This window comes from Macaca mulatta, chromosome 6, assembly GCF_049350105.2.
Source record: "Macaca mulatta isolate MMU2019108-1 chromosome 6, T2T-MMU8v2.0, whole genome shotgun sequence".
Taxonomy (NCBI): domain Eukaryota; kingdom Metazoa; phylum Chordata; class Mammalia; order Primates; family Cercopithecidae; genus Macaca; species Macaca mulatta.
In genome coordinates, this window is record NC_133411.1 from 138,429,345 (window position 1) to 138,445,375 (window position 16,031).

Genomic DNA, 16,031 nt, shown 5'->3' on the forward strand with positions numbered 1-16,031 from the left:
TTTACTGAATAACATCATTCAGTCTTAGGGATTGAAAAATGATCATTATTTTGGCAGCTCCCAGATAGATGTCTCCAGCATAAAACTATCCACTAAGCTTCATTCTCCAACTATCTACTTGATTTTTCCCTTTGCATGTCTCACAAACATATCAGACCTGATAAGTTCTCATCAGAAACTTTGATTCTCTATCCCTAAAATCTGTTTCAGCTCCATGATTTGATTGTTATATCTCAATTGCAGGCAGCTGTCTCTTCCTTCTTAAGTACCAAAGCTAGAAACTTTGGAGTAATCCTTAATTCTTCTGTGCCACTGTTCCTCCATGTCCCAATATCACACCATTAACACATTTGGATGATTGCCCTCTGGTTTGGGTGAAAATCCAAAATAAATTTCAGATCTGTTTACTTTTTTCCACGTCCTTAGTCCAGTCACCATGTGTTGCCTCCTTAGCCTAGCCACTGTGATCTTGCACCTGGATTATTGGAACTGACATCAAACTGGCCTCCCTCATTCTACTTTTGGTCAACCTAGAATCTGTTTTCTGAAAAACAGCAAGAATGGTTTTCTTTAGATTTACATTAGATCATGCCATCCACCATCATTTGCTTCCAATTATACTTCAAATAAAATCTAAATGGCTTAGGGTCTCGAGAGCTCTACATGAATCATGCCCTGCCAACCTGTCTGCTCTGTTTTTGCTGCCATAATTGTTTATGTATGACTCCTATCACTGCCTCAGTCTCCACACCACCTGTCAGTTTTTAACTGAGTTTGGCTTGTATGTAGGGTTTCCTAATAGACTTTACACTAATGCCACCATTATTTATTGCTTTAATTACTGCAGTTGCCTCCCAACAAGTCTTGTGTCTCTCCATTTCAATCCTTCCTTCTTTTAAATTAATCTAAGTCATATGTACATCATTTAAAAAGTTAATGCTTACTATAAGAAAGAAAATATCCTGCCCTTTCTCCCCATCTTTGACTTCTGCCTATAGGAACAATACCATTTCTTCTGGTACTAAGTATTCTAGCTATACTTATTCTTTATTTTTCATTTTGAAAAATGAAAGCTTTATAGGAGCAATCCTGTTTCTTCTGGTACTAAGTATTATAGCTATATTACTTATTCTTTATTTTTTACTTTTTGAAATATGTTTTGCTGTGACATATACACATGGGACACAAACATATATTGTTATAAATGATAATTAGAAGTGTATACCTTTGTGAACATAAAGTATATTTGTTGAGTTTCTCCCACATGTCTTCCAGAATTACAGCATTGGTTTATGGCATCGCTTCAACTGGGACACCATCTTTTCCCAATTTAAGTTTGTTTTCATATGGTGGGCTCCTTCTTTCACTTTAGTTATTGCTTCAAATGCCATCTCCTTAGTTATTGAGCTACCCTTTCTGGCTTCTCTAGCATTCACTCTTTTTTTTTTTTTTTTTTGGATCTTTCTTTGTTTCTTTAATACTGCTTTTTACAATTTATAATTTCTTAAGTGTATTTTTCTGAATACCTGATTTTTGTCTGTCCTTCCCTCATCATCCCCACTAAATATACAAAGTCCATGAAGACAGGGGTTCATTCTGTTTTCATCTTTGAATCCTCAATTACTTGCATACTGCTGCGTGGCAGGTATTCAATAGGTATATTTGTAATGAACATTAAATAATCATCAGGAAGTCACATCGGAACATAATAGATTGGGGCTAGACTGGCAAACAACTAAAAAGTAGATTTTAAAATAAATTTGCTCCCTATTTTTAACATGTTATTTGCATATTTAAATAATTCATAGATAGCCCAAAATAATAATTACAAATTATTACATGTAACAAGAGTTTACAGTAAGGTGAACGGATACAAGAAAGCGTATGAAAATAGCTTCTCTTGATATTGAGCAAAAATTAGAATATACAATGAGAAATGAGGTAACTATCAGAACAAGAGCAACAACAACTAAAGCAGTCATTTTGGATATCTAAATGTGAGGATGGAGTACTCATTTTCCACTTGACCAGTCTTCACCACTTGCTTTTTACTTCTTCACCATAGAGGCCAGAGAGTAGCTTCCATTTATTCTCGTACTGTTGTATATGATAGAGTTGAAAAGGCACATTTTGAACCTTTTAAAATCTATATCTCTATTAAATATCAAAGAAAAACATAGAAAAGGCCAGCAGTTTACAAGAAAATGAAGAACAGCCATATAATATTCATTTGTAGGAGTGAACTTGTTCCTGTGTAATTATGTAAGTAAATATGACTGTGTTGAAAGATATACCACAAGAAGCCCTCATGAAGCACACCATGATAAAATTTGTACGCAGTGTCCAAGAAAATATAGATGGTTTAAAAAAAACAAAGAGGACTTTCATCAGGGATTGTTTTTGAATATGAATCAAGTAAGTGAACCTGCTATGGAATGCCCCTGGGTTTCTTTCTGATAACCATTTCACATTCTCACTTCCCATACATGAAGTCTCTTCTCTGAGGTCCCCTCATTTAACAGGCATTTCTACATCACTCTGTAACCCATTCCTAGTACTTGGCACTATTTGAATTCATATTATACATGCATAGCTTTTCATTAAGTAAATAAGACTCAAGGGTCATAATAAAACTCTTGCCTGCCCCTCCTAGTTTTATCTCTGTTGTTTATTTGTAGGTTCTGAGAAGACTTCTGGTAAATTTAGTCACACAATTCTCTAATCTTTCAAATATTTGTTCTATAATCCTCAAACTGTCAAAATTCACATAAAGTTAAAGTGAATTGGCCACATGCCCTCTGCATTCAGGCTTTCGTAGAAGAAATTACATGCAGTGAAAAAGGGAGAATGAAGTCAGAGTCTTTGTTATTTCTCCACCTATGGCTTTCAATCCTCCTATTCAGTGCACTGGGCTTTCTCTGGCTCTGTAGCATTAGAGCTGTTAATGGACACCCAGAAGGAGGAGCAGGTTCTTAGGTGATGGATAGCATTTTGGGACATTATTGCTGAGCTCCACATTTGCCAAGTGCTTTAAATGGACAGTCTTTCATGGGCCACATTTGTGGTTCTTGGGAGACTCTTTTCTTCAGAGATGCTCCTCAGTCTGTGGGGATCTCACTCTTGTCGTATGAGGTGGGTGAATTCATCTTCTTAGGTGGTCACTTGCAACGCCTGCCTTAGTCTTTGGGTATCTGTTAACAGGGGTACTTTCTGGCTATATTTTCGTCTTTTTTTATTGCAAATTAGAACACAGACAGAAATAAGATTATAAGTAATCAACACAAAGCTTAACCACAGATTATGAAGCAAATACAGATCTTTTTGACCTAGCTGGATAAATGGTGCATCATTTTCTTTCCTAGAGTGTAAGTTGATGATGGTCCTTGACCACCTTGTTCACTACTGTTCCCTGAGCTCTAACTGTAAAAAGGTGATACTAATAAACATTTATTGAATAAAGAGTTGGATGAAAAAATAACTAATAAAATTATGATATATTTAGAGGATAAACTATTATTTGGCAATTAAAAAACACACAAAGATAACATAATACTATTGAGAAACAAACTTTTCTTAAATGGGACAAAGTAGAATATGAAATTCTAATATATATCTATGCCTGTGTATACACACAAACGTATGCCCACAGACAGATACATATACAATACAAATATATATGTGTATTTAAATTGACTAGAAGTATATACATACATTCATATGTAAGTATCCTGTATGATAAGATTTAGAAGAATTTTTTAAACCATATTTTTAAGTGTTCCACTATGTTTAAATTCTGGTTGTATGATCAGAAAAGATTGTAGGAAAGAAAATACAAAAGAGACTTAAAAGAAAGGAAGAAGAGAAACAAAAACCTTGAAATATTCTACCAAGTCTGCCATGGGAGAACTGTTGGGGAATCCACCGCTGAAGGAGGCCTGGAGGTGAAACCTCAGTCCACTTAGAAAGCCAGTGTGCCTTTGACAGCCAAGAAGTCTCATCACATACAACAGTCAGCTCAAGATAAAGTTCAGAACCTTGATGTAGTATTTTTGTCTTCTGCTTTCGGAGGGATGGGGCCCTGGCCTGGCAACTGATATCAAATTTTGGATATCTACCATCTGTGAGGTGTTATGCTTGACGTTCAAATTCTTAGTGTAAAATTTTTTTAAGATGAGGATTTTTTTTGAAATAACACTCATATGGCAGGCCTACCCTTTTGTAGAAAGCTTCACAAAGGCAGTGTGTGTTTGAAACCAGACAGCCTTTCGTTTGAATCTTGTCTTCACCACATACTGATTTGTGATCTTAGGACATAATAAATCTTTTTGAAGTTCACTTTTTTTTTCAATTATAAAATTGATGAAATTAGCATGTGTCCAAGGCTCTATTTATAGATTAAATGAAATAATGCATATAAAATGCCTTGTAAACAGGCCTATTATTATATTATTGTTTGCTTATAAATAGTTTTAAATAGACTTGAAAAAGAGTAAAGGTCCATATAATTTTTAGCTTGGGTAACTAAAAAAAGGTAGAGCCATAAACAGATATACAAACTTTGAGAGGTGGCACTACTTTTGAAAGAATAATGATATGACTGAAGTGAAACAAGGGAAGTGAGAGAGGAGGGTTAATTTTTTTTTATTATTATTATACTTTAAGTTCTAGGGTACATGTGCATAACGTGCAGGTTTGTTACATATGTATACTTGTGCCATGTTGGCGTGCTGCAGCCATCAACTTGTCAGCACCCATCACCTCGCCATTTACATCAGGTATAACTCCCAATGCGATCCCTCCCCCCTCCCTCCTCCCCATGATAGGCCCCGGTGTATGATGTTCCCCTTCCCGAGTCCAAGTGATCTCATTGTTCAGTTCCCACCTATGAGTGAGAACATGCAGTGTTTGGTTTTCTGTTCTTGCGATAATTTGCTGAGAATGATGGTTTCCAGCTGCATCCATGTCCCTACAAAGGACACAAACTCATCCTTTTTTATGGCTGCATAGTATTCCATGGTGTATATGTGCCACATTTTCTTAATCCAGTCTGTCACTGATGGACATTTGGGTTGATTCCAAGTCTTTGCTATTGTGAATAGTGCCGCAGTAAACATACGTGTGCATGTGTCTTCACAGCAGCATGATTTATAATCCTTTGGGTATATACCCAGTAATGGGATGGCTGGGTCATATGGTACTTCTAGTTCTAGATCCTTGAGGAATCGCCATACTGTTTTCCATAATGTTTGAACTAGTTTACAATCCCACCAACAGTGTAAAAGTGTTCCTATTTCTCCACATCCTCTCCAGCACCTGTTGTTTCCTGACTTTTTAATGACTGCCATTCTAACTGGTGTGAGATGGTATCTCATTGTGGTTTTGGTTTGCATTTCTCTGATGGCCAGTGATGATGAGCATTTTTACATGTGTCTGTTGGCTGTATGAATGTCTTCTTTTGAGAAATGTCTGTTCATATCCCTTGCCCACTTTTTGATGGGGTTGTTTGTTTTTTTCTTGTAAATTTGTTTGAGTTCTTTGTAGGTTCTGGATATTAGCCCTTTGTCAGATGAGTAGATTGCAAAAATTTTCTCCCATTCTGTAGGTTGCCTGTTCACTCTGCTGGTAGTTTCTTTTGCTGTGCAGAAGCTCTTTAGTTTAATTAGATCCCATTTGTCAAGTTTGGCTTTTGTTGCCATTGCTTTTGGTGTTTTAGAGATGAAGTCCTTGCCCATGCCTATGTCCTGAATGGTATTACCTAAGTTTTCTTCTAGGGTTTTTATGGTATTAGGTCTAACATTTAAGTCTCTAGTCCATCTTGAATCAATTTTCATATAAGGAGTACGGAAAGGATCCAGTTTCAGCTTTCTACTTATGGCTAGCCAATTTTCCCAGCACCATTTATTAAATAGGGAATCCTTTCCCCATTTCTTGTTTTTCTGAGGTTTGTCAAAGATCAGATGGCTGTAGATGTGTGGTATTATTTCTGAGGACTCTGTTCTGTTCCATTGGTCTATATCTCTGTTTTGGTACCAGTACCATGCTGTTTTAGTTACTGTATCCTTGTAGTATAGTTTGAAGTCAGGTAGTGTGATGCCTCCAGCTTTGTTCTTTTGACTTAGGATTGTCTTGGAAATGCGGGCTCTTTTTTGGTTCCATATGAACTTTAAAGCAGTTTTTTCCAATTCTGTAAATAAAGACATTGGTAGCTTGATGGGGATGGCATTGAATCTATAAATTACCTTGGGCAGTATGGCCATTTTCACGATATTGATTCTTCCTATCCATGAGCATGGTATGTTCTTCCATTTGTTTGTGTCCTCTTTTATTTCACTGAGCAGTGGTTTGTAGTTCTCCTTGAAGAGGTCCTTTACATCCCTTGTAAGTTGGATTCCTAGGTATTTCATTCCCTTTAAAGCGATTGTGAATGGAAGTTCATTCATGATTTGGCTCTCTGTCTGTTACTGGTGTATAAGAATGCTTGTGATTTTTGCACATTAATTTTGTATCCTGATACTTTGCTGAAGTTGTTTATCAGCTTAAGGAGATTTTGGGCTGAGACAATGGGGTTTTCTAAATATACAATCATGTCATCTGCAAACAGGGCCATACCACCCTGAATGCGCCCGATCTCGTCTGATCTCGGAAGCTAAGCAGGGTCGGGCCTGGTTAGTACTTGGATGGGAGAGGAGGGTTAATCTTGACTATGAGTGAGGGGGTTGGGGAATCATCTCCATAAAGGAGGTATAAAACCATTGAGTGTGATAGATGCAGAAAACAATTGCTGATCAAAAGCCAACCTTGGAATGAGGAACATGCCCTATTTAAGGGAACAGAAATAGTTTCTAGAGACAAAAAGGACCAGGGCAGTGGTAATTCAAGGAGGAGAAAAGTGGGCAAGGATCAAATGCTGCAGAGAGGGGAATAAAAAAGGAAATTGTGGGCAACCTCAGAACAATTTCTGAAGTTTGGGGATTTGGGAGGGGGAACTAGAATGTAAGTAAAAATTTAAGTAGAGTGTAGGTCGCAAGCAAAGATAGCGTGATGTATCAAAACCAAAAATTAGCATGGAAACTGGGAAGCCTACACTCTAGCCCTGACATTCACATTAACTCTCTGTATAATTTTAGGCAAGCCATGCAATATTTCTAAGGATTGATTTTCTTTATTTTAAAACTCCTATAATGCTCAGATGATTTCTAACTTTCCTTCTATCACTGGAGTTTTATGATTCTCTTTGGAGTCCTTTGGTTAGGAAAGAAAATGGAATGAGGTTAACAATGTGATCATCTGAAAAGTTTTCCTAAAGATACTACTTGGGCACACAAGAAAGCCAACATTGGAAATGCCCAGTGGAAGAAATAAAATTCTTATTTCCCTCTATGAAATCACAGGTGGAGTGAGTACCTGCTCTTCAGAGCAGTGATGGATACATTTTCCGTTATCTCAAGAAGGAAGACTACATTGAGTTAAGAGCAACATTCCTTGAGCATTTGTTATGTATTAGACCTTATGTATTGAAGACATGAAGATGAGCACTATTCCAAAGCCTCAAGTAGCTCATGGTCTAATCAGAAAGACATGAAACTATAACCACATTAGACATATTAGTGCAACAACAGAAAATGTCTGGTGTAGAATTAGATAGGGAAGGCAGTGGTTACTCTGGAGAAAAGATAGGGTCTGCTTGATTTTGAAGAATTGATAGCTCTTCACAGACCCAATAGCATTCTGGAAAGAGAAGGCAGTGTGTGCAAAATGCCAAGATGTAATCATGCAACTAAAGGTTATTTTGAAATATGTTTGTTCACACAGTAAAAGTTTGTCTGTTATTGTTATATATGAAGTTTGAGTAGTAAAAGTAAAACTGGAGAGGGAGATGATACAATTCTCATAGCCTTATAGGCCTCATATATCTTCATGAAGGATTTTATCTTTCTGAGCATATTGTGGAAACACTGAAAGGATCATCAGGAAGAGTGTTTTAAGATGATAAGAAAATAGGATAGATGAGGTGTCAGAAGTGTAGTTTTATACAGATTTATATGTAGATATAGAATACACAAATGCGTGAAAAATCACTCCCATTTACAGTAATACTGAAATGATATTTTATTTGAATATAGCATAAGAAAAACATATGGCATTGTAATTTATGCCAAGCCCTATGTCATGCTTACATTTGAAACTATATAATGCTTTATAATGAAATATATTAATACATTATAACCTTATGAGAAAATACTTAAGAAAATAAAGCCAGGGTGGGTGAGGAGGCTCACACCTGTGTTCCCAGTATTTTGGGAGGCTGAGGTGGGCGGATCACCTGAGGTCAGGAGTTCAAGACCAGCCTGGCCAACACGGAGAAACTCCATCTCTACTAAAATTATGTGATCCTAACTACTAGGGAGGCTGAGGCAGGAGAATCACTTGAACCCAGGAAGCGGAGGTTGTAGTGAGCCAAGATCATGTCATTGTGCTCCAGCCTGGGTGACAGAGTGACACTCCATCTCAAAAAAAAAAAAAAAAAAAAAAAAAAAAAGGAAAATAAAGCCAAACTTATATAGAAGTTCAGATCATGTACTGCATCAGACATTTGTCTAAAATGTTTTTACAAGCATATACTGATTCCAAAGCCTTTAAGCAACTTCTGTTACCACTGTTTACAACCAAAACACTTCTGCTTCTTCTAGTGTCTCGCTAATTCTCAGATGTACCGTACATTGGAACAATAGACTTACATCCTAAGATATTTGATATTCAAGACATTGGCTTTCATTGTCCCATCAAGAACATTGTCATATATTTTTTTTCAATTATATGAGTTTATTTTATTTTCCAACTATATTTTCCCATTTCTCTGCTCAAACCAGACATCTTCCAACTGTTGCCTAGACTCTCCATCCTCTTTGCCCCCACTCATAATGCCTCCTCTATAAGGAGCATCCTTGCACTTGTCTTATGCAAATCCTGCTGTCCTTGGGTACCTTTCTCAGATCCTGAATTTATAATGATCTATCACCTTTCACATGTCCATCAGCACTTAGGACATCTAGTTATTATGATACGCTATATATTTTTAAATTATTTTAAATGACAAAAATTACAAATACATCACAAATGCACATATTTTTGGTGTGCAAAATGTTTTGATATATGCATATACTGTGCAAAGATTAAATCAATTAATGTGTCTGTTATCTCACATACTTATCAGGTTTTTGTGATGACCACATTTAAAAACTACTCTCTTGACAATTTTCAAATATATAATGCATTGTTTTTAATTACAATCACCATGTTGTGCAGTAAGTCTCTTGAACTTATTCCTCTTGTCTAACTGAAATTTTGGATCCTTTGACCAACATCTTCCCAAACTCCCTTTCTCTCCTTCTGCTGACTACCATTCTACTCTCTGCTTCTGTCAGTCTGACTTTTTTAGATTTTACATGTAAGTGAGATAGTGCAGTATTTGTTTCTGTAGTTGGCTTATTCTACTTAATATAATGCCCTTCACATTCATCCATGTTGTCACAAATGACAGGATTTTCTTTAAGTCTGAGTAGTATTCCGTCTACACACACACACACACCATTTTTTAATCCATTCATCTGTTAATGGACACTTAGGTTGATTCCACATCTTGACTATTGTTAATAGTGGTGCAATAAACATGAGGGTGCAGATCTCTCTTTGACATACTGATTTCATTTCCTTTGCATATATACCCAGAAGTGGAATTGCTGGATCATATTTTTTTAAAAATAGGATTTTATCATGACTCTTGCAATGTTAAGTATCTAATGAATGCTCAATATGTATTTGTTCAACTCACCCTCAAAAAATACCTTAAGCCAGTTCACTGAAACTTTAGCTAAAAATCAGAGGTTATGGAACATGAAGAAAATTGCAAGAAAGAAGCATGGAAGAATGAAGAGAAAACTTCAGATAATTGTGGTAGTACTTTGGTTATGTCAGTGATTTGGAAGTGAGATAGTTGAAGTGAAATAGTCATCCCAGTAGGAGTGGGGAAAAGAATGGAGAGTATCAGATTTCTTTCTGTTCCTTCTAACTCTTTAGTTAGATCTTATATGCTTTAGGATCTGTTTATTTAATAGCCCATAGTTAACTTGAATTTGAATAAATGAACCATTTATAAATAATGAGGTAAAGTAACAATATATGAACATTCCTGTACATGGTCCAAATCGAATTTTATGTTTTGATTAGAAGTTGGTGGTAGTGTCAGCACATCTACATGGAGATAAAAGTTAATGGTTATTTTAAAAAGCACAGAGCCACATAAATGGAGAAAAAGAAATTTCAACCAGTAAGAAAAGAAATGACTGGTAGCTTATTTTCACAAAAGCAATGCTAAATTGCAAACTACAGAAATTCTTACTAAATTGAGAACTCAGATAACACTAAATGACAAAACAACAGATGTAATCATATGAGAAAATGCCTATGAAGACAGAAATAAATTAGAAAACAACTGTTAAACTTAATTTTACATCCAGATATTTACATGAAATGACTCGAGTTAAAATGTTTTCGAAAAATTTAAAAAGGAAAATGTGAAAAACACATATACTAGGCGTTTATTTTAGATAATGCATTGTGCCATATTCATTCACATAATATTTTATTTCCTGCTGAAATTCAGAGGACAATATTTGCACTAAAGCAAAGGCTGCCTAATTGTGGATTGCCCAGCACAAGGGCACTTGTGCAGAAAGGTTAATACGGGTTCATGTTCTTTCATAGCTTGTAAAATCACAGTGCAGATAAAACAGTTTATTTTATTAATGGAAAAAGTGAGCCCTTTGCAGGGACACAGAAAACCTCAAGATTTTCTATAATTCTGCTTTAATATGAACCAGTATCTTGAATGACACATATTCATGCTAGGGCACTTTGTGTGACATAGGATAGTATTCTAGGCCCAGATAGAAAGTTCATGGTGTGACTCTTGGTGCTAAATATGCCCTAGAGTGAACTGAGTTGGAACACAGTGGTCAGACTATAAACATGTATTGAATGAATGAGTCACCACTTATAAGTATTCCAACTTGTTTTTTTCCTTTTTAAAAGTAGCTTTCTTGTTTTTAAAAGTGTCTGTAGATAAAATTCTAATACAACAGAAAATGTTTTGTAATGAAGAAGCTTCCAAATCCTAACAAAACAACAATATAATTTATTTCAGACAGTAATTTACATGCTAACAGGGATACAAAAATTAATAAAGTTAGATCCTTTGTACTCTGTTTTTCAGCTTATACTCAAATGTTTGGGTGCTTATATTTATTATGATTGTCCTTATTACTAAAATTAAAATAACAGCAAACATTTATTGACTGGTTACCCATTATCAGAGCATTACCCATGATAAGAGCATTGCTTTCTGTTCCTTCTAACTTGTTAGTTTCTTGTAGTTACACAGCTAGCAGTAAGTTATGAACCCAGTTCAGAATCTGTTCTTGGAGTCATTAAATTTTATGTGATAGTATGCAATTAAATTTTATAAGGTTTATTGTTATAAATCTAACCATGTTTATAACCTGGTTGAAAGGATGTATTGAATCACAAATTTATGATTTTCAGAAACTGAGCATGTTTGCCTGAGCTGTGCTGAGTATCATAATTATTATTTTAATTATCAGCCTCACTGTCAATTTTATGAGTGACCTTGAAAACTTAGTAACTCTCAGAATTACACTAATCCATAAGACAAGAATAACATATTTCTTTATTTTTAGCCTAGGTCAATAATGTGTAACACACCACCACCTATTCTTAATTTATGTGTAGATGTACTACATCTTTAATGGCTATTATTTAATAATTTTATCTTTAGTATTTTCTTGTTTCTCATTAAATTAAGCTCAAGGGAAAACTACTGGATTTGATGTCATTGCCTTAAAATTCAAGCTAGTTTCAGATTGAGAGAAGTAAAATATGTATGGAAAATGAAAGAACTTATTTGAAGGTATTTGAAGGCATATTAAAATTATACAAATATTTGGCCCACATATATGCCCAATATTCTTGAAGGTTCATTAGAGTAAATCTTTCTTCATAATCCCCTACCCCCGAATATATTTGTGTGTGTGTGTGTGTGTGTGTGTGTGTGTGTGTGTGTGTGTGTGTGAGAGAGAGAGAGAAAGAGAGAGAGAGTGAGACATAGGGAAACCAATAGAGGGAGACAGAGAGAGAGAAAGAGAGAGGAGGGGGGACAGATCAAGGTGATAAAATTGCTATTATTTAATAATTTTATCTTTAATATTTTCTTGTTTCTCATTAAATTAAGCTCAAGGGAAAAACTGCTGGATTTGATGTAATTACCTTAAAATACAAGCTAGTTTCAGATTGAGAGAAGTAAAATATGTATGGAAAATGAAAGAACTTATTTGAAGGTATTTGAAGGCATATTAAAATTATACAAATATTTGGCCCACATATATGCCTAATATTTTTAAAGGTTCATTAGAGTAAATCTTTCTTCATTATCCCCTACCCCCGAATATATTTGTGTGCCTGTGTACGTGTGTGTGTGTGTGCGAGAGCAAGAGCAAGAGCGAGAGAGAGAGAGAGAAAGAGAGAGAGATTGAGACGTAGGGAAACAAATAGAGGGGGAGAGGGAGAGAGAGAAAAGGAGAGAGAGGAGGGGGACAGATCAAGGTGATAAAATTGCTTATTCTCATTCTTGATAATTTTTAGTGATAAAACTCATTCAATAAAATGAGATTGATTAGGATTTTAAGATTTACTCTTGGTTTACTTTATTTGGTACAGAATGAAATGAAGTAGAATATTAGCAATGGAAGATGCAATACTCTAATAATTCAAACACATTTTTAAAACTTTCTTCTGTACTTCCAAAGAAAACATGCATTTCTTTCAGGGTATATGTATTTTTTTAATTTCCACTTTAGAAAATAATTATATTATTATTGTGCGACTTATATTTGGGTCAAATTGAAATGAAATATACATAAAATTGACATTGATCATTCAAAACAGAATTAAGAACTTTGATGTTAGCAGATTGGTAATACAGGTTTTAGTATATGATTTACTCAAAACTATTTGCTAAAGAGAATATAGTTGAATGTATGCTATCTATAAATATATATCTATATTAATTATACGGAGTTAAATATTAAAAATGGAAAAGATCAAGTCATAGCATGTTCTTTCATGTGGAACACTTTCCCAGTTATAATGTAAATTTATATTCTAAAAAAGGAAAGGAAGAAATGACTAGGCTTAGCCTCAAAATATTACAAGTATACCTACTTGTTATAAGTACTTTTTATTGATCATAACTGTATTTTACAGTTTTAACCCTCTGTCTCACAATTGAATGACTTTTAAAACATGTCACTATGTGAAATGAAACTTGTTTATATAAGTAATGCTTCATTTTTCTCTTATTCTTCAAGGGCTTTTAAAATATATAGTAGAAGACTTTAATAATATTTTATATATTAATTTTGATGCCTCTTGCATTTGTCTCTTGCATTTGTCTTAACATGTTATATGAATTACTATATTAAATAATGACTGTCAAAAAGTTGGACTGTGTCATGTATGCAATTAAAAACTGTATTGCTCTTTCTGTACGTGCTGTACATTTAAGTGACCCCATGGGTCTCCCAAAGTGAACCTTTAACATTCCAAAATTTTTACTGTGCATCTGTTGCTGGCGTCTAGCCTCCCACCCACACAGGCTAAGACTAACTAAATGAAGTTTATGTTAGTGCAATAAAGTACATAACGATGAAGTAATAAAATGGGAAGATAGTTACCTTACTAGTGGGGTTGCTAAGTTAGTTTCACTAGAAGACTGTATGCATGTTTGTTAACAAAAACAATGTATGAGTGGAAGAATCTAAAAGTATTTTTTCAAATGGTATTTCTTACATATCTTTTTGTGTTATATATTCCAGATGGGATTTATACAGCTCAATGAGGACTTCATATTTATTGAGCCACTCAATGATACAATGGCCATAACAGGTCACCCACACCGTGTATATAGGCAGAAAAGGTCCATGGAGGAAAAAGTCACAGAGAAGTCAGCTCTTCACAGTCATTACTGTGGTATCATTTCAGGTAAATGCCTTCTCCTGAAAGAGTTTAAGTAAACATTCAATGTGAGATGACTACTTTTAAAAAAAAATCTCTCTCATCTATTTACTAGCTTTACTTATTTATTTTTAATGTAGAATCTTTTGGTTAGTAACAATTAAATGTATCAATTGTAGGATTATCTTTTAGTTTTTTATGAAGCACTACATTTTAACATCAAAAAGTAGAAACTCAAAAGGACTTTAGAGATTATCATATAACATATCCTATACTTTTCTTGAATTGTAAAGTGTTCCTCATGGGATACTGATCACTTTACTGGAATAGAAATGACACAGATAATTCCAGATACCCTGAAACTGAATACTGTGAGCTCATAGCCTTATTTTAGTCCACCTCTATGAAAGCATCATAGACATCTCTTTACTTGGACTAGAAGCATCCTCATCTTCTCTTTCTTTCTTTTTCTTTATTTTCTTTTTCCCATCTAACATCATTTTGGAGGTTAAAATTAGCTTCAGAATAGGAAGAAGAGTAAAGATTTATACGTTTGAATTTTGTTCTCAGTATTCAAATCCCTTAAGTCTGGAACTTTTCAGAGGCTCATAAACATTCCCAACCATCAAATCCTCGGCTCTTTTTGTCTGCCAGTTCTTTACAGGAACAAAATGAGGGTGACTGTTTCATGTACTTTCTTACTTCCCTTAGGCAGAGATCTGTGGTGTTTGCAAGTATGGTGAAGAAAATGAATGATTTCTGTTACATAAGTAGGATCTGAAAGTCATAGCTAATATTCAGAAAAAAATTAAAAGTTTTCCTAGGAAAAATCTTTAGACATGGAATCCAGACATCTCAGGGTATTTACTGATTTAAGAAATATTTCCAGTTAGAATCTGAGGAAATATGAATTTATTGAAAATTTTTCAGTGTAAGGACTTTAAAATTTGACTTGCAGATTTTAAGTGCCAATGTAGCTTGTATTGAGATATCAATTCTAAAATTGATTATGCTATTTGAGGCTAGATTAGATACGTGCATGGTGACAATAAGTCAAATTTTAGAGACCATAGGATGTCTATATCATCAATTGCCTAGGGTGTTCAGATTCAGAAAAATACTATATTTCTATTTAGAATATATTTTTATCTCAAATTGATCTGTTACTTCCGTTTTCTTTTGTAAAAACTCATGATGTCATTTTGTACAGGAATCATCATCAAAAGCAGTTGAGTCTGTCTCCACGTCACAGTATTCCATGTCCACAATCAAGCCAGTTTAAATAAGACATATCCCTCTTCTCTATTACAAACACTGTAGATATAAAGAAGATAAAGTCTGCTGAACAAAAGGTGTAGCATTATGAACAAGCAAAAGAAAAGCTTCTGTATTGGGAAATGATAAAAACGACAGCAATAGTTTGGATTTAGTCCATTTAAGGAGATTGTTTTGTATGAGTTATACTGAAAATCTGCATTGTGTAACTTTTGAATAATTGTTAAGTTCCAGCTGTTCTAATTACTCATGTACTCTGATGACACAAAGCAGGCTTTGTATGCCATTATGTATAGAGGAAAGGTTTCGAGAAAATTCTGAATTATAGTAGGTTAATAAAGCATAAACACACAGTTCATATTTGGCAAATGTTGTGCATAAAGTTTCTGATATATATATATTTTTGTAGGCATGATTGTTACATGTAGATGTTGACCTACTTGGGCCAAGAACTTGCATGTAAGGAGTGTTAAGCTATCATCAGCTAAATGATTTACTGAGCTTACCTATTTTCAGATGCTTTTTGAAGGTTCAGAATTTTAAAAATCATTTTAAAATTAGCAATCCGTGGAATAAAATATTAATTTACTGGTACTGACATGTCCAATTGTAGCCCTTCTCTTCTTATTTCAGGCGGATATATTAACAAATTAATAACATGGTCCAAA

At 34.5% G+C, this 16,031-nt stretch overlaps 1 protein-coding gene across 1 annotated transcript in view; it reads left to right on the forward strand.

Moving 5' to 3' along the window:
• Positions 1–16,031, forward strand: part of ADAMTS19 (ADAM metallopeptidase with thrombospondin type 1 motif 19) — a 282,768-nt gene that overhangs the window by 44,636 nt on the left and 222,101 nt on the right. Inside the window, exon 3 of the mRNA XM_001099247.5 lies at positions 13,950–14,115. Coding sequence (XP_001099247.4) covers positions 13,950–14,115 — 166 coding nt within the window. The remainder of the gene's footprint in view (positions 1–13,949; positions 14,116–16,031) is intronic.